General features: G+C 40.5%; 1 protein-coding gene across 1 annotated transcript in view; it reads left to right on the forward strand.

Annotated features, from left to right (window-relative positions):
• LOC142243939 (uncharacterized) overlaps positions 1–25,075 on the forward strand; it is a 42,471-nt gene extending 17,396 nt beyond the window's left edge. The window contains exons 5-8 of the mRNA XM_075316132.1: positions 15,794–15,846; positions 19,379–19,702; positions 19,938–19,997; positions 24,471–25,075. Coding sequence (XP_075172247.1) covers positions 15,794–15,846; positions 19,379–19,702; positions 19,938–19,997; positions 24,471–24,592 — 559 coding nt within the window. The 3' untranslated portion in view covers positions 24,593–25,075. The remainder of the gene's footprint in view (positions 1–15,793; positions 15,847–19,378; positions 19,703–19,937; positions 19,998–24,470) is intronic.
• The last annotated feature ends 631 nt before the right edge of the window (positions 25,076–25,706 follow it).

The following is a 25,706-nucleotide window of genomic DNA, read 5'->3' on the forward strand; positions in this document are numbered from 1 at the left end:
GCTGTTGTAGTATAGCCAGTGGCAGGGGCAGCTCTGCTCTGTGCTGTGTCTTCCATTTCCTGCAGGCCAGAGACTTCACTGGTCTTGGCTGCTGCCCTATGATGGGGCAGGAATGTGAAGGCCCCGCTGCTCCTGGAGACTGACTTCTACATAGGTAAGTGCATCTAATAGTGTGTATGCAATATATAGTGTATATCAGTCTGTATGTGGGTAGTATATAGTGTATATCAGTGTGTATATGGGTAGTGTATAGAAATGGGCATATAATGTTTATAATAGTTTGTATCTTATAAAAGTGTGTATATCAGAGGTCTCAAACACGCGAGCCGCATATGGCCTTTACAGCTGCTTCTTGTGGCTTGCGGCCCACTTGATGATCGTGGCTGGTGCAGAGGTGGCAGCAGACAGCGCTTTATTTCAGATGATTTGCTGTTGCTGCGCAGGGTCAAGGTCTGTGCACAGCTATTGCAGCTGCCGGTCAATCAAAGGCCAGTAGCTTAAGCATATGATGTCACCTGCTTGCTTCTGATTGGCCAGCCACTGCCCGTGGAATAGTTGTGCACAGAGTTTGTGCAGCGCGTCTGAAGTAAAGTACACAAGGGAACAGAGGACAGCCAGGTGAAAAGGGCAGTGATGTATCCTGCGGCCCCAGGCCTAGTTCCAGGGACAGTAGTGCTCTGGCTGGCAGCCACACTTTCCTTCCTACCGGCACTTAAGTCCACACCTGCACATAGCATTCTCTGCTAAGTGCTGCGTCCAGGGCAAGTTCATCTGTGAGGGGAGCTAGCATGCCGTGTTCTGAGCTCCCGTCCAACAAATGAAGAGAGGAGCCGAAGCACCAACATCCCGCCAACCCCAGTGCTGCCTGTATACCCCCAGAACTGGGTGTCCCCTAAACCCCAGCGCTGTTTGTATACCTCCTTGAACTGTGTGTCCCCCCAACCACAGTGCTGCCTGTTTACCCCCAGTGCTGCCTATATACCACCCAGAACTGTCTGTCTCTCCAAACCCAGCACTGTATGTATACCCCCAGAACTGTCTATCTCCCCCAACCCCAGTGCTACCCGTATACCCCAGTGCTTCCTATATACCCCCAGAACTGTTTGTCCCCCCAACCGCAGTGCTGCATGTATAACTCCAGAACTATCTGTACCCCCCAACACCAGTGCTGTCTGTATACCCCCCCAGAACTGTCTGTCATCCACAATCACGATGCTGCCTATATACTCCCCAGGATTGTCTGTCCGCCCAAACCCCAGTGCCTGTATACCCCCCCGAACTGTCTGTCCCCCAACCACAGTGCTGCCTGTAAATCCCCCCAGAACTTTCTGTCCCCACCAACACCAGCGCTGCCTGTATACCCCTCAGAGCTGTCTCTCCCCCAACTCCAGTGCTACCTGTATACGCCCCAGAACTGTCTGTCTGCCCAACCCCAGCGCTGCCTGTATATCCCCCAGAACAGTCTGTCCTCCAACCCCAGTGCTGCATGTATACCCCCAGAACTGTCTAACCCTCGAAATAGTCTGTCCCCCCCACCCCAGCACTGCTTTTATACCCCCAGGAGCTGTCTGTGTCCCCCAACCCCAGTGCTGCCTGTATACCTCCCCAGTACTGTCTGCCCCCCAACCCCAGTGCTGAATACCCTCCTAGAACTCGGTTCCCTGACCCCAGTGCTGTATCTCCCCCACTCCAGTGCTGTAAACCCCCCAGTTGCTACAAGAAGAGGATCGGGAAAGGGGTCATTGATACAGAAAGAGCACCAGCATTTGCACATTTGTAAAAGGGGACAATGATGGGCACAATACTACAGGATGGGGACAAGGATTGGGCACATTACTACAGGAGACCAGGATGAGCACATTGCTACCAGGGTACAAAGATGGGCACTTTACAATAGCATGGGGCACATAACATCAGGATGGGGCACATTACTACAGGATGGGGCACTTTCCTACAAGAAGGGGAACGGGATGGGGTACATTACTAAAAGATGAGGACCAGGATGGAAAAATTACTACAAGATGTTGGCCAAAATTACTACATGGTGCTAACTGTAATATTACTTACGAGAAGGGGACAAAATATAAAAATAAAAATTAAAAATAAAGCATGATTTTTTTTCACCATTAAAATGCTTTTTAAATATAATCAAAAAAAGTGCACATTTATTAGAATAACCAAGCAAACTCTGTTCAAAAACAGTGATCCACAGTTGTAAGGAGAAATAAATGGTACCACTAAAAACGTCACTTGGCCGTGCAAAGAATGCGGCCCTCCAAATTATTGTTTTTCTATATGCCGCCCATATACCCAGCTAAGTTTGAGACCCCTGGTGTATATGGTATACTGTACAGTAAATGTAATATTGTACACGTTATACTATGCATGTAATGTTATATATGGTCAGTATACAGCGTGTTTTTCTGTAGTTGTATATAAGTGCTTGTGGAAAAACTGTATCAGAAGAGAACACCACGCATCGGGGCAGCAGAGGGAAGGTGAGTATAATCATTACATTCTTTTTACTGTGTGCGGCGTGATGGAGATCATATGTACCAGGACTGGGACATATACACAAGGATGAGTGACAAAGATACAAGCATGGGGTGGGAAAGCTGGGTGAAAGAGGCTCTTTCTCTCAGCACCCAGCTTTCCCATGCCCTGTTAAAGAGCTTTCACTCAGCACTTAGCTTTTCCATGCTCTGATATCAAGGGAAAGCTTGGTGCTGAGGTAAAGATGTATAGCAGAGCATGGGGAAGGTGCATGCTAAGGACAAGATTGGCATCAGAACATAGGAAAGCTGGGTGCTGATAGAAAGAGGGATTTCAGATGGGAAAGCTAGGTGCTAAAGGAATGAGCCAAGTGTCAGCATCATTAACCTGTACCCCGAGTGTCGGCATCATTATCCAGTACCCCGAGCATCGGTGTACAGTTGGGGGGGCCCAGGTCCAAATTTTGCATCGGGACCCAACGAACTCTAGTTACACCACTGACAAAACCCGTAATGAAACATTCACTTGTAATTGGGTAAATGGAGTCTCTTTAGACTCCGTGTGGCCTATGATCCGGTGGTATCCACCACTTTAAGCATGCAGAAAGGTTTGGTCAGCCATAAGGATCAATGTGAACCAAGCTTTTAAAGTTATTCAAAATGATATGTACCCCAAAATGATAGCAATAAAAGCTTCAACTAAACAAGCCATCACTCAAGTGCATTATCTGTTAACTGAAATATAGAGGGCTTCCAAGATACCGGTAGCACAAAAGCTTTGGAAAAGTGACATGGCTCCCTCTAAAAATAATCAAGTGAAATCTGAGCTTCAAAATCTTAATGTGCTCCTCATTTCTTAGCCCAATAGTGTGACCACTCTGAAGCTACAATCCACATTTTGGCATTACTGTAGCGATGAGAGCACACTTACCAAATAATAGGGTGCGTGTCTTCAGAAGCACAAGCTGGGCACAATGTATTGGGCATTAGGCTGGTATAATTTGTACTCTGTAATATCCAGTCCTTCCTTTTTCCTGGGCAACACCTGTGAAACCAAAAAAGTCACTGTATCCATAGATGAATATATTGGAGTTTTTCTGCCACCATGACACATTAGGAACTCTGCAAGTTGCATACGAACATTATTCAAGCAAAATCTGTTCTCCAAAAGTCATATTTGAAATTTTCATGGTGCAACATGTATTGCAAGCTTGTTACTAGAAAACACCTAGAGTCAAAATTGTGATTACACTTGTAAATTCCAAAAGAAGTGTAAATTTCAAAATGGCGTCACGTGTGTGTGTGTGTGTGTATATATATATGTGTATATATATATATATGTGTATATGTGTATATATATATATATATAGTGTGTGTGTGGGAGGGGTGTTCTAGTGTTTATCTTCTCAAGGGTTCTCCAAATTTGACATGTCATCTGAAATCTATTCTAGAAAATTAGAAACTGTGCTCCAAAAAACGTAGCGCTCTTTCCACTTTTGACCCTTCCTTGTCATGCTTAAACAGTACTTTCTGGTTAAATGTCGGGTATTGGCATACTCACAAGAAAATAGACCCTACAATCTCTCCTTTTGACCTTGTGAAAATGAGAGATTTTAGTTTTTTTGTGTTTTTTGTTTGCTGTTTTAGCACTGTGGGAGTTCTGAAAATAGGACATGACATCCGCAATCTATTCCAGCCAAATTTACTATCCAAAAATGAAAAGGTGATCCTTTCCCTCCAAACTGTGTGCCCTAACAGTAATTTCTGACCACATATTTGGTATCAGCGTACATTAGGGAAATAAAACAGCAAATTGTGGGTTCTTTTTTTTCGCCTTCTACCCTTGTGAAAATGAAAAATTTGGGTTTTATTAAAAAAAAAATAATGTAATATTTCACTTTTATTCATCTACTTTGCTTTAATTCCTTTAAAGCAAATGAAAGGTTAACAGACTTTCTGAATGCAGTTTTGAATTCATTTGAGGGGTTCAATTTTTAAAATGTCTTTTTTTTTTTTTAGGTTTTGTAAATTTCATTGAAAAAAAAGAAATATATACAATGAGCAGGAAACCAGAACACACATCAGTTTTAGGCGGTCCCCTAAAAGTCAAGTCATTACAATTATGTATGTGAAAAAAATGAATAGAATATTTAACACACACAACATAGATGGTTGTAAACCCAACCAATAATTACAGCACAAGAAGCTGATGTTATGCAAAGCTCCCACTGTATACACAGAGGACAATAACAGTAAGAGAACCTGGTCCCATAAAAAAAAAAAATCTCTCACTGTGTACACAAGTATGATTTACCCAAAATAGCATCAAATGTATCCAACCGCTGTCTATAAGTGTGTACACCAGAATGTGATAATCATAAACTTACACATCTAACAGTGTTGGGAAATGTCATCAAGACATGCATATGGTCATAAAGCACTGAGGTGCTATAAATCAAAATAACACGTGTTGTCTAGTAGAGGGGGGGGCAAAAACAACAACCTCACAATACCCCTCAAAGGCAACAATCTGACCTTATACGCTGCTGGGCCTCCCAACACGTTTCGTAAATAGCTTACTCATCAGGGGACACTGGCCAAGAAAGCAAAAGCTTCAGAGTAGTACGGACCTCCACCATAGTACCCGGGCATAACATAGCGCTATTTTTTTTTTTGCGTTCCTAAGAGCATTTTCTTGATGATGCATTTCTGTTTCTCTTTGGTTTGTTTTGCTTTAAATCTTACTCTAAATTTTTCATCTCATGACATCTATTATGCACTGGAGTGCATCGGGGCAAAAATTAGGGTTGTGTCTTCATCTCCGCTTCTCCATTTGCTTCCTCTGTATTTTCTACAAGTCAGTGATAATTCAGTAACTATAAGATGCATACAGCAGCACACTAAAAAGCCAACAATGTATAAGGGAATTCTGGTACTGCATTACTGCTATATAAAAAAATTAGATTTTTAGTTTATGAATTGGCCAATGCATGTAAGCCCAGACACCAATGGCAAGGTAATCTCTGTAATCCAGGTACCTAACTTAGGTGCCACTAACTATGTTAAAACATCCGTGTCTGGGCAGCTAGACTAAAAAATCTAACTTGCAATGCCCCTATTTGGACTAACCTCCATGTTTGGGCAGCTAGGACTCCTGCTATAAAGGTTATGAATACAGCCTGGTTTATAGGGCGGAGTGCTCAGTCAGAAAGAGACTCACTACAAATATAGCAAAAAAACTGACCCGCACATCCCATCCACAAGTGGGAATAGATCTGCACATGCGCCGTTTTATTGGAGACTTGCAGACTCGCCACCCATTGCAGTTATGGCAGGAGCAGCATTTGAAAAAAAGAATAATCAGTGACCTGTAGAAGAAACAGATAAAAGCAGGTGGAGGGGCAGAGATGAAGAAGACCCTACTCCCAAGTCCCGCTCAGATACACATCAATTCACAGAAGAGGTGATCAGGAGAAAACTTTAGCATTAAGGCTGCTTTACACGCAGTGACATTTGTGCATCACGAGCAAATCGCTGCCCGTGGCGCACAATATCGCTGGTATGTGTCAGACGAACATACCTTTGTAACAACGTCGCTGTGGCCGCCGAACAACCTCTTTTTTTAGGGGGAGGTTCATGCAGCGTCACAGCAACGTCACCCTGTTGAACACCAATTGAAGCGGAGGGGCGGAGAGGAGCCGCACGATCATCACTACCACCTCCTTGCTGAAGGACGCAGGTACGCTGTTGTTCGTCATTCCTCGGGTGTCACATGTAGCGATGTGTGCTGCTTCAGGAACGACAAGCAAGCTGCGTCCTGAACGAGCAACGATATTTGGAAAATGAACGACGCATCAACGATTTGGTAAGTATTTTTGATCGTTAGCGGTCGCTCGTACGTGTCACATGCAACGACGTCGCTAACGAGGCCGGATGTGCGTCACGAATTCCGTGACCCCAGCGATATCTCGCTAGTGATGTCGTTGCATGTAAATCGGCCTTAAGACTATTCAACAACCACAAATTGGATTCCTTCACTGCAGGTATCCATGTAATCGGCATCACAGCGCCATTATTGCCATGTATTTACTTTATAATGATAAATCCTATTGACGGGTTCTATTTAATATGATATAAATGCTATTTATCTTTATTTTTGTAGGTGACAGAATCCCTTTAAAAAGTATTTTCACCATGTGATTTTCTTTAAGCCCTCTGTCTCTTGGTAGAATTTAACAGAAATTGTAACCAAAAATGCCACATTGCCTGAGCCTGTATAAAGTATAGTTTCTCTTTTATGCTTGTGGGTTTCCTGTAATTTTTTTCACAGTCTGAAAAGATAGTAAGTTAGTAACTGCAAAGTGCAATTAAAAAAAAACAAAAACAAAAAAAACTATAGAGCTACAAGTGCATCTCAATAAATTAGAATATCATCAAAAAGTTAATTTCAGTAATTCAATACAAAAAGGAAACATATATTATATAGAGTCATTACACACAGAGGGATCTATTTCAAGTGTTTATTTCTGTTAATGGTGATGATTATAGCTTACAGCGAATGAAAACCCAAAAGTCATTATCTCAGAAAATTAGAATATTATATAAGACCAACTGAAGAAATGATTTTAAACTCAGAAATGTTGGCGCCTACTGAAAAGTCTGTACAGTAAATGCACTCAATACTTGGACTCCTTTTGCATGAATTACTGCATCAATGTGGTGTGGCATGAAGGCGATCAGCTTGTGGCACTGCTGAGGTGTTATGGAAGCCCAGGTTGCTTTGATAGCAGCCTTCAGCTCGTCTGCATTGTTGGATCTGGTGTCTCTCATCTTCCTCTTGACAATACCCCATAGATTCTCTATGGGGTTTAGGTGAGGCAAGTTTGCTGGCCAATCAAGCACAGTGACACTGTGGTTATTAAACCAGGTATTGGTATTTTGGCAGTGTGGACAGGTGCCAAGTCCTACTGGAAAATGAAATTTCCATCTCCAAAAAGCTTGTCAGCAGAGGGAAGCATGAACTGCTCTAAAATTTCCTGGTAGACGGCTGCACTGACTTTGGTCTTGATAAAACACAGTGGAGCTACACCAGCAGATGGCATGGCTCCCGAAAGCATCACTGATTGTGGAAACCTCCCAATAGACCTCGAGCAGCTTGGATTGTGGCCTCTCCACTCTTCCTCCATACTCTGGGACCTTGATTTTCAAATGAAATGCAATATTTACTTTCATCTGAAAACAACACCTTGGACCACTGAGCAACAGTCCTGTTCTTTTTCTCACTAGCCCAGGTAAGACGCTTCTGGTGTTGTCTATTGGTCATGAGTGGCTTGATACAAGGAATGCGACACTTGTAGCCCATGTCCTGGATACGTCTGTGTGTGGTGGCTCTTGAAGCACTGACTCCAGCATCAGCCCCCTCCTTGTGAATCTCCCCCAAATTTTTGAACGGCCTTTTCTTATCAAGGCTGCGGTTATCCTGGTTGCTTGTGCATCTTTTTCTACCACACTTTTTCTTTCCACTCAACTTTCCATTAATATGCCTGGTTACAGAACTCTGTGAACAGCCAGCTTCTTTAGCAATGACCTTTTGTGGCTTACCCTCCTTCTGGAGTGTATCAATGACTGCCTTCTGGACATCTGTCAAGTCAGTAGTCTTCCCCATGATTGTGTAGCCTACTGAACCGGACTAAGGGACCATTTTAAATGCTTAGGAAGTCTTTGTAGGTGTTTTGTGGTATTTATTCTTATTTTCTAAGATAGTGACTTTTGAGTTTTCATTGGCTGTAAGCCATAATCATCAACATTAACAGAATTAAACATTTCAAATAGATCACTCGGTGTGTAATAACTCTATATAATATATGTGGTTCGCTTTTTGTATTGAATTACTGAAATAATTTATCATTTTTGATGATATTCTAATTCATTGAGATGCACTTTTGTGTAAATCAGATTTTATTCGAATAAAGAACATGTTTACAAGTTATAGGATAGGCAACATATGATATACAGTAGAATAACACAAATCTTGGAGGTAATAAGTAATACAACACTTTTCTACTTGCATAATAATTCCTTTGATTACACACTTCAGGTCAGACCATCATCACCCATGAAATAGCTTTGCTTTGGAGATGATGCCCACTGGGTGACCAACAATCCGACCCCCATACAAAAATGTATGCAGCCTCGTTTAGAAACGGGAGGCAACGTAGATGCACAAAGTCCCTGAGATGACAATCCTTTCTAACAATGTAAACATAACATAAAATGTACAAGGAGGAAAGAAAGATGAGAAAAGAGGAAATGTAGGGGGAGAGGGAAAAGAAAAGAAGAACGAAGAAGATATCTCATCTGGGTCGTGTGCAGCCCCCGGCACTTTTGTTTTGTGGAATGGACAATCACAGAGGTCTCACGCCCCAATTGAAGCTTGAAGCCATAGTACCAGGTCTGGTGTCTCTCTATATATAATCCACGGCGCCCACAGCCTGAACACTCGCTCCCCTGAGTCAGACGCCTGGCCGACCAGCTCCTCCATCCTATAGATCTGGTTCACCTTGGCCACCAGTTCAGCCCGCAAGGGCACTTTGGTCTGCCTCCAGTACCTTGGGATTAATCTCCTTGCCCCCGTCAAAAAATGCCTTAACAGGCTTCTCTTGAAGTTGGCGATCGAGATATTGCTTAAGGATAGAAGAGCCAGTTCCGGCGTCGGCTCAAACCTAGTGGCTGACACTGTATTCAGAAGGGCAAACACGTCTAGCCAAAAATATTATATGAGAGGACAAGACCACCACATGTGGATGTATGAGCCTGTATCGTTTGAGCATCTCCAGCATTTTTCAGAGACAGATGGGAACATGGAATGAATTCTGGAGGGGCAGTGGTACCACCTAGAAACTATTTTGTAGCCCCGTTCCTGTGACGCCACATCCAGCGACGACTTGTGGGTAAAGAGTAATATTTTTGAGCGTTCCTCACGCGTGAGGGGTCTCCCCAAATCCACCTCCCATTTCAAGAAGAAAGGGGCATCATCCTCCCATCCAGACAACTCAATCTGGAACATTTTGTATAGCAGGGCAATGGTGTGTTCCAGAGGCTCTCCCCCCAGACACAGAGACTCAAAGGGCATCAAGGGCCTATAAAAGTTAGTTTGTGGTGAAAGGGAGTTAATAAAGCTTTTCAATTGCTCATAACCAAACCAAGCTCCTGTGGGAGTGCGGTTGTCAGGAAAGAAAAAATGAAGGGGCCTCATACCCACATTGGACACTAGATCCCTTATTATGGACACCATGCCTCTAAACATGTGAAGAAATATGTTGCCTGTTAAATCTGTCGGGAGTAGAGAATTATTATGTAAAGGTGTCAGTGGTCCAGGTATAGTGGAAATGCCCAGGAGTGCGTTCGAACTCCTGAGAAATGAGGACAAGCTCTTTACGAGGAACGGCCTGGCCTGAGTGCACGGGTGCGAAGGGGCTGGCGACCACAACGCTACGAGAGGGGCGCAGTCTGTCTGAGATATTTCCACCTCCACCCAGCGCTTAGAGGTTTTGTTATGGTAGAGATCCAGAAGCATGTTCCCAATGAAGCAAGGTGATATTATTTGAGGTCTGGAAGGCCTGCCCCCCCCCCACCCCCCGCAAGTCTAGGCTTGTTCAGGACTCTATAGGCCAGCCAAAGGCGTCTGTGTGCCCAGACGAATCTGGTTATGGCCGTTTTTAATCGTGAAAAAAAGGAAGCTGTCAAGGGTATGGGAATTGCCTGAAAATATACCGTATATGTCGGCGTATAAGACGACTGGGCGTATAAGACGACCCCCAACTTCTGCCCTAAAAATATAGAATTTGGGATATACTCACTGTATAAGACTACCCCGCTCCCAAATGAAAAAAAGTCTGCTTTGATTGCAACATGTTAATTTTAATTCCGCGAGAGCCGTACAATATGTTTTTAAAGGGCCATTGACAGATCAATCGCTCCAATGTTCACTTAGTACAGCAAGGAATGCTCCTCCCTGCTGTATAAAGCCACAACTGGACTGAAACAATGGTACTACACTCTGCTACAAACAGACACACACAACTCTGCTACAAACAGACAAACACACACAACTCTGCTACAAACAGACAAACACACACAACTCTGCTACAAACAGACAAACACACACAACTCTGCTACAAACAGACAAACACACACAACTCTGCTACATGCAAACACACACAACTCTGCTACATACAGACAAACACATACAACTCTGCTACATACAGACAAACACATACAACTCTGCTACATACAGACAAACACATACAACTCTGCTACATACAGACAAACACATACAACTCTGCTACATACAGACAAACACGTACAACTCTGCTACATACAGACAAACACATACAACTCTGCTACATACAGACAAACACGTACAACTCTGCTACATACAGACAAACACATACAACTCTGCTACATACAGACAAACACATACAACTCTGCTACATACAGACAAACACATACAACTCTGCTACATACAGACAAACACATACAACTCTGCTACATACAGACAAACACATACAACTCTGCTACATACAGACAAACACATACAACTCTGCTACATACAGACAAACACGTACAACTCTGCTACATACAGACAAACACATACAACTCTGCTACATACAGACAAACACATACAACTCTGCTACATACAGACAAATACACACAACTCTGCTGCTCTGTGGGGCCTGCACCCGCGGCTCGGCGGGTACAGCACCCGCGGCATCGGCGGGGGGGGATTGGCAGGGCATACATCTGGGGGGTTAGAAGCAGCTCACCGGGGCCCATAATGGGCACAAGTCCCCCTGTGTTAGATATCTCCCCCATAGTGCTGCCCATGGCCCCTATATAGATCGCACAAGTCCCCCTGTGTCAGGTGTCAGATATCGCCCCCATAGTGCTGCCCATGGCCCCTATATAGATCGCACAAGTCCCCCTGTGTCAGATATCGCCCCCATAGTGCTGCCCATGGCCCCTATAGATCGCACAAGTCCCCCTGTGTCAGATATGGCCCCTAGGCTGCTGCCCAAAGTAAAATAAAACCCTCTTTCCTTATCTCCTCCAGCGCTGAGCTCCCTCCTGTCTGGCTCCGTGCTTCTGTTCTTCCACTTCCTGGTTCTCAGTGCGGTCATGTGATCGGCACAGCAGGCTGAGCTCTCTGCCTGCCTGATCACAGTGGAAGCAGGGACACGGGGAGAAACGCTGCAGGGGTAAGTAAAGCTTTTTTATTTTAGAATGGGCAGCAGCCTGGGGGCCAAATCTAACACATGGGTGGGCATGTGCGATCACACTGGGACGCAGGCTCATATAATATGCACTGCTGCCCCAGCCCCTCACTGCGTGCGATTTCAGCACCATTGGAGATGGACAGCGGCTGTGCATATTATATGAGCGGGTGCAGGAGATCAAAGGATGCAGCCCGCAGCGGTCCCCTGTGCTCCAGAGCTGCTGCCCCCACCTCCCCTGGACGCTGCAGTGTACATACACCCCCCCCCGTATATCCGGCGTATAAGACGACCCCCCACTGTAGCCATTATTTTAAGGGGGTAAAAAGTCGTCTTATACGCCAGTATATACGGTAATATATCAAAAATATATAAATATATATATAATATAATAAATATAACAGGCAAGGCAGAATATCCATCTTTATGGCATTTATCCTGCCTAATCAGGATATTGGCAGCTTATTCCATTTCAGGAGATCCACCTCTATCTTCCCCAAAGCTTTAAGAATATTAGCTCCGTACTAGGACGAGACATCAGCAGTCAAGTCAATGCCAATATATGACAATGATTTCCCTTGCCACCTAAAGGGGAACGATGCTCAAAGCTGATCGATCCCCTGGTGCATATGGGAAATATTAAGCGCCTCCGACTTGTGCATGATCATTTTAAAATTGCTCAGAGAGCCAAATCTGTGAAGTTCCAACATAATGTTCGGTAGGCTCGTCACTGGATTTGTTATGAACAGCATCAAGTCGTCGGCGAAAAGAGCTAGTTTATCCTCCCTGCGTGGAGCCGGGACCCCTTTAATTGATTGGTTGGACCTTATCGCCACAGCCAAGCATTCCATTGTGAGAACATAGAGCAGGGGGGACAACGGGCACGCCTGCCGCGTTCCGTTCTTGATGTTAAAGGTATGGGAAATACTCCCATCAACCTTAATCTGAGCAGAGGGGTTCGTATATAAAGCCGAGATCCTATGTAGCATTGCTTGCTGCAGACCTGCCGCCTCAAGGACCTGGAACATGAACTCCCAGTGCACCCTGTCAAAGGCCTTTTCTGTGTCCACCGACAGGATGCACTTGGGTAATCCAGTCCTCTGCACTCTATCAATCAGGATATTGCACGTATTGTGTTATCTCTTGATTCTCGTCCTCTAACAAATCCTACTTGATCAGTGCTAATAAGACAGGGAAGAAGCGGCTGCAGTCTATTTGAAATGAGCTTGGCATACATTTTAATATCTATATTGATCAATGATATTGGTCTATAGCTCCCGCACTGGGAGGGGTCTTTACCTGGCTTGGGGAGGACAATTATGTGGGCTGCCAGTGCCTGTTTTGGGAAGGATCCGCCATTGTATACGTAATTATAAGTGGACAAAAATTGGGGGCTCAATTGGTCAATAAAGCGCTTATAGAAACCCGCTGTAAACCCATCAGGCCCTGGGCTTTTCCCAATCTTTAAATCTTTAATGACGTCTGTTACCTCCTCTAATGAGAAATCCTCTTCTAGGTCTGTGGTTATTATTGGGTCCAGCTCTGGTAATTTGGTAGAGCGAATATACGTTTTTATTTTCTCTACTAATTGGGGCGGTCAGAAAAATGACCCTTAATATTGTATAAATTTTGATCATATTCCCTAAAGCATTGTAATATCCCCTTTATGTTCTGGATTTCTTTCCCCTGTTTATCATTTATGAATGGTACGTGAGAAGCCAAGTTGCGTGGGTGTAGTGCTCTGGACAGAAACCTGCCGCTCCTATTCCCATACTGGTAGAACTTGCCCTTAAGTCTCTCCCTCCAGCATCGTGTTCTCTGGTCTAAGATGGACAGCAGTTTCTGCCTGGCTGTAGATAATTGACCAAATAAGCATTTTGATCTCCTCCATTCTTTCCTTTTTAAGCAGATTGCCATGTTTTATGAGGACTCCTCTCAAGACACGTTTTAATGCCTCCCACTTCATGGATGGGGCAGATTGGTCAGCCATGTGATCCAGTGTGAAGTTTGAGATTGTTTGGGTCACGTCTGCCAAGCATAACATATCCTGCAATAAGTTCTCATTGAGGCGCCATGTGAATCCTGACCTTTCTGCTTTGCCAAGTTGTATGGAAAGATATATAGGGGCGTGGTCAGACCAAAGGATGGAGCCTATCTTTGTGTTTAAGTGGAAATCTAGGAGCGTCTGGGATATGAAGAAATAGTCAATCCTGCTGTAAAGTCGGTGTGGAATGGAGTAGTAGGTGTAGTCTTTCGTGTCTGGGTGAAGAACCCTCAAGGCGTCCACCAGCTTCACGCCTCCGAGATGCACTTTTACATAATGATTATTGTATTTGTACCTTGACTATTTGTTTGCCAGTTGAAAAAAATATATATTGGTAAAGGATACAGTAATTACACAGTGATAAGTATTTCACAGTGGTACACAACTCCAAATAACATACACATTAAATAAGTACATACTAAATAAACAAAGAATTATTATCAATGTATATTGGTGCTGTACAATAATAAACTCTAAAGCAGTTAAACTAAACAAAGAACTTTACATGTTTTTGATAGATAAAACAATTGTTATAACACATTTATATCAGTAGCTACCAATTGTCAGCATCTTTACGTACCAGTAATTACGTTAGGTTTATATTATATTTGAATAGTATTTCTTTGTATCACCAATTTGGTTTTGGAGTTTCACACTGTTAATATTTACTGTTTCACTATGACCAGAACAATATAATCTTACATATAAATATGTACGTTTTTATCTGTTTATTTTTTAATTTATTTATTTACTGTGATTATATATATATTTTTTTGTTTATCACAGCTTATATATATTTCATCTTTACTAAAGCATAGATGTCAATAAATTGTAAAGTTTATATATGTGTCTCTCAAAATTCCTCTGATCTTCACAAATGTAAAAATGCAGCACATACAGTAAATTATTTTACAGTACTCCTCAATTTTTGATGGCAACATAATAGGAATCTTATAAGAAGCTAAATATTGCCACTGGTAACAAAGTTGAGGCTTCTTAAAACAAAACTAAAAACGTAAAATGCTAATCTAAAGTTAAGTATTATATATTTCAGGCTATCATTTTGGACAAGTATGTTTCATAGATTTTTCTATTACAAATATACAATATACTCAAAGTATAATATAAAGTTCATTTTCTATTACAAAATATTGGTACGTTTCTCTCTATGAAATGGGAGAAATGGGAAAACAGGAGACAACACAGCGCTAATCTAAGTTCAGTATAATAAAAATATGAACAGAGATGTAGTAAATGGTTGCAAACAGTTAGTGCAAATTAGCACATAAGGTCACTGTGGATTGTAGTAGTAGGATCCGGCCGGGTGTGCTACTGACCCAGGAGACAGTGGATAGAATCCTCCCCAAGGAGCTTCCACTGAGAAATAAGCAAGGTATAGGAAGTGTCGAGATCCCAGGGTTCATCCAGGAATCAGCTGCTAATATTTTATTTCTTTTAAAACTACAACGCGTTTCAGCCCTTAGAGAGCCCTCATAAGGTAAAACTATAAAGATTTAAAAAAACAAACCAAAAAAAACCTCCAACATATTTTTTGGGCATAATACCCAAAAATGTGTTTGTTTTTGTTTTTTGGGGTTTTTTTTTTAAATCCCTGGGAGCGTGACACCTCCTCTACCTCTAATATATAGTTCCTATTGCTAATGATGCAAATTAAAATAATTTCAGTCTATAATATCACAAAAGTAACAATGTGACTTTTTACTATGGAGTATAGCATTTTGAATTAAGCATAATTTATTACCCATCACTTAGAGAAAATTAACATATTTGTTAATATTTGCAATACCATCAGTATGAATGCAATATAAAAAATGATTATTTTGTCATTTGGATCAAGTTCATTTCAATATAATTTCATTAATCATAATGTAAAATATGTATCCTGCAATGATTTAAAAAAAAATATTTGCTTTAGCTTTAGTCTTTATCATAGCTCAGTTTTTGCTAAGAAAATCACCACTGTGTAAGGACGCCAACATGAAGAAATTTGGAGCAGGCACAAAACTTTTGGTAATTGGTAAGTATAGTTTAATAGAAACAAAAACATTAAGTGATTAAAAAGTAAGTCAGAAACTTCTCTTTTTCTCCTATTAATATTTATTTCCTAAGATTAAAAACAAAATAAATCAATGATAATGCCAAGTGTAACAATTCCAGTATATACTTCAGAATTTTTTTTTACTTTCTAAATTCCTTAACTTGAATTCAAATTAAACTACCAATCACACCTCTCTTATCCCAAGATATTATATCTATCTATCTATCTATCTATATATATATATATATATATATATATATATATATATATATATATAAAGAGAGAGATATTAATTACTATACGTTATATCTATCCTACTTCTATGCCTTTGTTGTAATTTGCTGAGTTCTACCAATTCCTCTATTTCTACTGTACTTTGTGAGGGATAGATTCATTGTAAATGATTTTCCTCTTTAAAGCATATGTCCCTTAAGTCTACAGTTAGAGATCAACATAACATAATTCAACATGGACATTAAAATTGCAGTATTACATTGACTTTAATGTTCCTTTGTGGGGAAAAAAAATAATAACCAACCTTCCGCTCACTGAGAATACTTATACTTTTGAATGCTAGATCAGATGCTTGATCTTACTTTTGTGATTTTTCTGTGTGATCAGCTATTCCTTAATATAATGGAGTTATCATTTTATTATATTATCACAGGGACATGCAGCAGGGACATAAAAACCTTTAATGTGAACCCATTCTGTAGCCTTATTAGATGTAATAATCAGCAGTTAAGGATTAATCTAATGGAAACCTGATCCTGAGTAATGTTAACTTGCTCAGAACATCTGAGTAGACAATAGTCTGGAAGCATTTTAAAGCAGACATAATAAATCCAGATTACAATGTGGAATGTCCATGTCATTACAAAATTCATAATATCATTATGTGAAAAATCTGCTATTTATGCTGTATTTTTTTGTATTATCTATCATAATACCTAGCCTTTAATGACTGGCATATCTTCTACCTTATGGATCAAGCATTTTTTTTATTTATTTTCCTTGTGGCACTTCATGTTGATTTTTTTTTTTTAATGAAGTAATACAGTCATATGAAAAAGTTTGGGCACCCCTATTAATGTTAACCTTTTTTCTTTATAACAATTTGGGATTTTGCAACAGCTATTTCAGTTTCATATATCTAATTACTGATGGACTCAGTAATATTTCTGGATTGAAATGAGGTTTATTGTACAAACAGAAAATGTGCAATCCAAATTTAAACTAAATTTGACAGGTGCAAAAGTACGGGCACCTCGACATAAAAGTGACATTAATATTTTGTAGATCCTCCTTTTGCAAAAATCACAGCCTCTAGTCGCTTCCTGTGGCTTTTAATGAGTTCCTGGATCCTGGATGAAGGTATATTTGACCATTCCTGTTTACAAAACAATTCCAGTTCAGTTAAGTTTGATGGTCGCCGAGCATGGACAGCACGCTTCAAATCATCCCACAGATGTTCAATGATATTCAGGTCTGGGGACTGGGATGGCCATTCCAGAACACTGTAATTGTTCCTTTGCATGAATGCCTGAGTAGATTTGGAGCGGTGTTTTGGATCATTGTCTTGCTGAAATATCCATCCCCTGCGTAACTTCAACTTCGTCACTGATTCTTGCACATTATTGTCAAGAATCTGCTGATACTGAGTTGAATCTATGCCACCCTCAACTTTAACAAGATTCCCGGTGCCAGCATTGGCCACACAGCCCCAAAGCATGATGGAACCTCCACCAAATTTTACTGTGGGTAGCAAGTGCTTTTCTTGGAATGCCGTGTTTTTTTGCCTCCATGCATAACGCCTTTATGTATGGCAAAACAACTCAATCTTTGTTTCATCAGTCCACAGGACCTTCTTCCAAAATGTAACTGGCTTGTCCAAATGTGCTTTTGCATACCTCAGGCGACTTTGTTTGTGGCGTGCTTGCAGAAACGGCTTCTTTCGCATCACTCTCCCATACAGCTTCTCCTTGTGCAACATGCGCTGTATTGTTGACCGATGCACATTGACACCATCTGCAGCAAGATGATGCTGCAGGTCTTTGGAGGTGGTCTGTGGATTGTCCTTGACTGTTCTCACCATTCTTCTTCTCTGCCTTTCTGATATTTTTCTTGGCCTACCACTTCTGGGCTTAACAAGAACTGTACCTGTTTTCTTCCATTCCCTTACTATGTTCCTCACAGTGGAAACTGACAGTTTAAATCTCTGAGACAACTTTATGTATCCTTCCCCTGAACAACTATGTTGAATAATCTTTGTTTTCAGATCATTTGAGAGTTGTTTTGAGGAGCCCATGATGCCACTCTTCATAGGAGATTCAAATAGGAGAACAACTTGCAAGTGGCCACCTTAAATACCTTTTCTCATGATTGGATACACCTGCCTATGAAGTTCAAAGCTCAATGAGGTTACAAAACCAATTTAGTGCTTTAGTAAGTCAGTAAAAAGTAGTTAGGAGTGTTCAAATCAAGAAATTGATAAGGGTGCCCTTACTTTTGCACCGGTCAAATTTTGTTTAAATGCGGATTGCACATTTTCTGTTAGTACAATAAACCTCATTTCAATACAGAAATATTACTGAGTCCATCAGTTATTAGATATATGAAACTGAAATAGCTGTTGCAAAAACCCAAATTGTTATAAAGAAAAAAGGTTAACATTAATAGGGGTGCCCAAACTTTTTCATATGACTGTATGAGGGCTGTTTTTATTGCAATGCTTGTTGATAAATTATTTAATTTTGGAGGCCACCATTGCTTTTTTAATGATTTTGATTTTCCTTCTTCTTTTAGGGGGCTCTTTCATCATTAATTTCAACATTATTCAACTTAATTTACCTTTCAGTCTCCCAAATGGATTTTTAGCAGCATCCACATCATAACTTTTATGATGTTTTTGAATACATGGTATCCCTAAGTATTATTGTCAGTAAATCTTTGCTTCTGGGAGACCTGGAGGGTTATTGTTAGGCCATTGGCAGCCCTGTTAAACACTTTTTTGATAAATGGCCGGTATCAAAGATTTCTCCGATTTTGCATGTGACAGGAGAAACATAGCTGTAACTTATGAACATGCATTTAGGGTGATCGTATGTGCACGGCTTCTGAGACTGGGCAGATAAGTACCATAACATACATATATTATGGTATCAGAAGAGTTCCATGACATTCATATACATCAAGGTGCAGGAAGATGTTTATGTAACACAAAAGTACCTTGTTACAAATGAGTACTGATATTACCATTTTTTTTCCAGTTCTTTTTTCTTTATTACACATATTTATTTTTATATATATATATATATATATATATATATATATATATATATATATATATATATATATAATATAATAAAATATTGTATGTATATACAAATACATACTATATACATATATACATATTAACACATTTAATTAATGTTAACAAGTTTTCATAAGTTAAAAGAATTGTCCAACATACTATTTAATTTCTTATTGCAAAAATTATTCTTTTATTCAGATCAGGCAGCAGTTAAACCAGATGTGACTATCTTGGCTACATCTAAGGAAGTTGTGAAGGATACAGGGTTTGCAACTTTACTGTGTAACCTACAGAATTTCTTCCCCGACATGATAAATGTGATGTGGACAGTGGATGGAAGAGATGGCGAGCTGCATTCAGAGCAGGGGGAACTTGTGAAGAATGAATCCAGCCAAATGTCCTCATTCTACAGCTGGATAACAATTACAAAATCTGACATCGGTAAAATATATAAATGCAGGTACAAACATGAAGGAAATGTGGCAATGAGGGACCTATGGCAAGAAGTTACATATGACACAGGTACGGAACATTATTTAATATTGAATTATAAACAAATATATTTCATAAATTCCAAATTATTGTTTCCTGACCCTCTTGAAATCTAACCCTATATTCTGTTGAATAATACATTTTATGTTATGTCTTTGTAAAATAATAATAACATAATTTGTATAAATGTATTAATTAAACAAATTGTATGTCATACCATTCTAAAATAAATTAACATAGCTGATACTATAATTTTATATTACAGCCATTTTGAAGGATACAAATCAGGATGAACCCAAAAATGCTAACTGCTCTAATTCTGCAGGTATAGTATATTTTTTTTACATTTAGTTTCCTTAACATTATATGCCATTTTTTATTTATCTTTTTTTTTTTGTCTGAAAATTTGCATAGGTTTCCTTTTTAACTTTAGTATACCAAAACCAACATATATATTCATATGGTAATTAGTTAATAAAATTAAGTATAATTTATTTTTACATGTAGATACTGTCATCTCTTGACACTTAAACATTATATTTAGCCTTTGTCTGGTACCATCGGGTCATTGGGACCCCATGCAGATTGATTTTTTTTTCCATGGTACCAGCAAAAGTTAAACTTTTTAATGCAAAACAAAAACAACTTTATAATACAATAAAAAGAATGGGGAAATAGGGAGGAGTATTGAGGAATTGAAGTGAAGATGGCAGGAGATAAAATTGTAAAGGACAAGTGAGTTATATTGTCTAAGTTAAGGATGTCGCAATTCAACCTTAAGTTAGTTGTTCTTGTGTATACAGTTTGTGCTCAGTTGGTGATTACTTCATTAGGGCTTGTCTACTATAAATAAATAAAGCGAATGTGGACTAGTGAGTGAGAATCAGTATTTACAAAGGACGATCTATAGGTGCATGTTTCTAATGTGATTTTCTCATTGCTCAATATGACTGTACAGATTGCTTTTAAGTTTGTAGCTGGGAAGGAATTGAAAATAATAATGGATCAATGAGACTAAAGGCCCCGTCACACTAAGCAACATCGCTAGCAACATCGCTGCTAACGAACAACTTTTGTGAAGTAACAGAGATGTTGCTAGCGATGTTGCTTAGTGTGACATCCAGCAACAACCCGGCCCCTGCTGTGAGGTCGTTGGTTATTGCTGAATGTCCTGGGCCATTTTTTAGTTGTTGCTGTCCCGCTGTGAAGCACAGATCGCTGTGTGTGACAGCGAGACAGCAACAACTGAATGTGCAGGGAGCAGGAGCCGGCTTCTGCGGAGGCTGGTAACCACGGTAAACATCGAGTAACCAAGAAGCCCTGTCCTTGGTTACCCGATATTTACCTTCGTTACCAGCCTCCTCCGCTCTCACTGTCAGTGCTGGCTCCTGCTTCTTGCACGTGTAGCAGAGTACACATCGGGTAATTAACCCCATGTGTACTGTAGCTAGGAGAGCAGGGAGCCAGCGCTAAGCAGTGTGCGCGGCTCCCTGCTCTCTGCACGTGTAGCTACAGCACACATCGGGTAATTAACCCAATGTGTGCTGTAACTAGGAGAGCAGGGAGCCAGCGCTAAGCATTGTGCGCTGCTCCCTGCTCTGTGCACATTTAGCTGCAGTACACATCGGGTAATTAACCCAATGTGTGCTGTAACTAGGAGAGCAGGGAGCCAGCGCTAAGCAGTGTGCGCTGCTCCCTGCTCTCTGCACGTGTAGCTGCGTGCGCTGGTAACCAAGGTAAATATCGGGTTGGTTACCCGATATTTACCTTAGTTACCAAGCACAGCATCTTCCACGCGGCGCTGCTGGCTGGGGGCTGGGACACTGGTTGCTGGTGAGCACACGAGCAACTCGTGTAGCCACGCTCCAGCGATCCCTGCCAGGTCAGGTTGCTGGTGGGATCGCTGGAGCGTCGCAGTGTGACATCTCACCAGCAACCTCCTAGCAACTTACCAGCGATCCCTATCAGGTTGGATCGTTGTTGGGATCGCTGGTAAGTTGTTTAGTGTGACTGGGCCTTAAAGGTAGGAAGATGTCGAGCTGGGGAAGAAAATGAAAAAACACGGGAAGATGTACAGATTAGAACCATGTCAGCTTCTGAAAATAGCACTGGGTTACCTATTTTGATTGCCATGTGTTGGCTGTAATGTAAGAATTGATTCTTGATATTGTGTTTATCAAACCCTGGAAACTAAAAGGAAATATTACAATTACCAGAAGACACCAGAAGTGCCTTGCTATTGTTCCAAAGCCAGTTTTTTGGGCTTGTGCTCAGATATTTTAATATCACTAGGAAGCTTAAACATTCGTTTTTAAAACTTGTACACACAGGTCTTGATGGGCGAAAGTCACAGTTTAGTTTGTACACAGAATTCACTATACCCATATTTTTTACTAAATGTGCTGATGAATAATGGTGAAGAGAAATAATTATTTTTATCTTTGTAATGTACTTCAAATGCTGGCCTGCAAAATGGATGATGGTGGATAGAGTATAGCACGGATACAGTATATAGTAGTATTTCCTACAGTATTTCCTTAGCATGAAAGTATTACATCTGTAAAATCAACTACATGAGTTATACAATATATTTTCAAATTCCTATTTCATATTGTAGTTATTTTTTTTTATAAGTTAGAGGCTGAACAAGCTGTTATTAATATCTAAAATAATTTGAGTTTGAAATGTGCGAATGAGCAATATCAGATCGATGCTGTAAGAAAAGGCATAAAAACCGTGCTGCCAAATAAAATAAAAACTGAAGTATAAGAAAAGTTAAGAACAAGGTAAAGTGTTTTCAGCTTACCACGATAAAGAGTCCCCAGATGGATGAGTGGTGCACGGATCCTCCAGAGCAGCCCATTCTGGAATCCAAGAAAAGTCAATGGGGGAGGAGGGAGGAAGGGGGGGTGGAATCCAGCACCAACAAAAATGATTTATATAAAAATCAAAAATTTATTAGAACATTAGAACATATAAATTTAAAAATGAAGAAAACGCAAAAAGGCAAGGAAAATACATCATTTACATCCTTACGCGTTTTGGACAGGGGGTTGAAAACATGTCTTAATCATAGGTCTATGATTAAGGACATGTTTTTAACCCCCTTTCCGAAACGCATAAGGATGTACATGATGTATTTTCCTTGCCCTTTTGCGTTTTTTTCATTTTTAATTTATATGTTCTAATAAATTTTTGATTTTTATATAAATCATTTTTGTTGGTGGTGGATTCCACCCCCCCTTCCTCCCTCCATTGACTTTCCATAAGAAAAGCTAGATGTTTATTTTTACGTGTTTTGGAATCACAGATCCTTCATAAGGAAAAAACCCACAGGTGTACATGTGTGATATTTGATGGTGAAGGAGCTGTGACTTGGAAAAGTGTAGAAATAAAGATCACACTTTTCTTATACTCCAGTTTTTATTTTATATGGCAGCATCGATCTGTTATCCACCTATGGGGACTGCAGCAGCTGTTAAGATACATGTGCTTTATAAGGCTAGGTTTGCACACTGCGTCTTTTTGACGCTGCATTTTTGTGCGTTTTTGGCTGCTAAAAACGCACAAAAACGCACCTGCGTCGAAAAAAACGCATCAAAACAGATGTGTGTGGACAGCAAAAATGAAAACTCATAGACTTTGCTGGGGAAGCAAAGTCCTGCAGTTTTGAGGCCAAAAACGCACCCGAAAAACGCGCAAAAACGCCGCGAAAAATGCACTGTGCGCACATAGCCTAAGACTGTTCACAACTACTCCAGATAAGCAATCTCCTTTTAATACATTGTCCAATCCCTCTTGGGATAAATAAACTATATTTATGCTTTTTTCTTTCCAGTTGCTTAACTGAAGGCTCAACATAATATATGAAGGGGAAAATAAGAACTATCCTTAATATGGCCCTAATTATATAGATAATTGCTCCTATACTGATGTTAATTTTTAGACATAGAATGGCAATAAATGCCCTTATTCTCTATAGATATATATGCCTATGTAATATCATTTTCCCAAAAAATGTGGCACATACATTTACTTTGTCCTAGGAATCATTATAGGGAACCAATCACCAGGACTTTCATTTATAAGCTAAAACCAGTGCTATACTTGCACTATCAGGCTGATTCTCTACATACCTGCAGTGGTCATCTAGGATGTATAGATTTTAAAATCCAAAAAAGTAAAGTTTATAAAATTAGCTGCTTGTTAAGTGACAGTTGCAATAGAGCAGATAATATATTCATAGTCATCTCCTCCCCCTGATAGAATTAGCATAAGTATTATACAGACGATTCACTTTGTCTGTTGCAGGACCTGTGTGAGGTCATACCCATGTGACCAGAAGGGGCGGGGCCTCAGCCAACAAAGCTGGATACCAGGTCACATGGGTATGACCTCACACAGGTCCTGCAACAAAGTGAATCGTTTGTATAATACTTATGCTAATTCTAACAGAGGGAGGGGATAACTATGAATATATTATCTGCTCCAGTGCAGCTGCCACTCAACAAGCAGCTCATCTTATAAACGTTACTTTTTGGAATTTCAAAACCTAAACATTCGAGCTGACCACTGCAGGTATGTAGAGAATCAGCCTGATAGCACCAGTACAGCAATGGCTTTAGCTTATATACGAACATCCTGGTGATTGGCTCCCTTTAAGAGATCATTCTATCAATACCTTTTTTTTTTTTTTTACCTTTTTTTATGACACTAGGTAATTCATTTTTGAAAAACATTATCTTGGTGAAAAACGTAACTTTTTGTAAAGATTAATAGAATTTCTTACATTTTACAGGGGATGTCGAAGCCTCAACCATGGTCATTCGAGCAGCACAACTTACTTATATGTTATTACTCTTGAAATGCTTTGTGTATTTTCCATTCTTGCTTGTTTTAAAATATAAGTTTGGAAAGTGAATATAAATATATATTTTACTAGGCTATGCATTTTACTAGTATATCATACTTTTAAGGGTGCTTTACACGCTGCGACATCGCTAGCGATTGCTAGCGATGTCAAGCGCGATAGCACTCGCCCCCGTCGTTCATGCAACATTTGGTGCTCGCTGCCGTAGTGAACATTATCGCCACGGCAGCGTCACACGCACATACCTTGTCAGTGACGTCGCTGTGACTGCCAAACAATCCCCTCCCTCAAGGGGGAGGTGCGTTCGGCATCATAGCAACGTCACTGCGGTGTCACTAAGCGGCCGGCCAATAGAAGCAGAGGGGCGGAGATGAGCGGGACGTAACATCCCGCCCACCTCCTTCCTTCCGCATTACCGGTGGACGCAGGTAAGGAGATGTTCGTCGTTCCTGTGGTGTCACACATAGCGATGTGGGATGCCGCAGGACCAACGAACAACATCGTAACTGTGGCAGCAGCGATATTAAGGAAAGGAGCGACGTGTCAACGATCAACGTTTTTGAGCGATTTTGCGATCGTTGATCTTCACTCCTTGGTGTCACACGCTGCGATGTCGCTACCGGCTCCGGATGTGCGTTACGAACGACGTGACCCGACGATATATCGGTAGCAATGTCGCAGCATGTAAAGCACCCTTTACTCTTATAGAGCTTAGTGCTGATTAAAACAGAGTATGATATACTAGTAAAGTGCAAAATAAAAGTAATTAAAAAAAATTTCACAACTTTAAAGTAATTTTTCCCTTCCAGTTTTGATATGTTAAAATACATGTATATTAGATTCTGTTTATCTAGTTGATACTGATTTTTGATTAGGAGAGCCTTTACTAAGTTATTAAGAGGGAATGTTCTGATGTTCTATGTCTCAATGCTAGTGCTTGCACCCATAACTTTTTGAATATATATATATATATATATATCTATATATATATATATAGATATATATATATATATATTTATAAAACGTACATGTGCGATGCAGGTAAGAAGCGTGTACAGGAGCTTTGTCTATGCCATGGGTATTGGGAACTGACTAAATCCGGGCCATTTATCTACTTTTAGAACCTAATTCTTATATTGCTTATGAATGCTTGGTGAACTTGAG

Source organism: Anomaloglossus baeobatrachus, chromosome 6 (assembly GCF_048569485.1).
Source record: "Anomaloglossus baeobatrachus isolate aAnoBae1 chromosome 6, aAnoBae1.hap1, whole genome shotgun sequence".
Classification (NCBI taxonomy): domain Eukaryota; kingdom Metazoa; phylum Chordata; class Amphibia; order Anura; family Aromobatidae; genus Anomaloglossus; species Anomaloglossus baeobatrachus.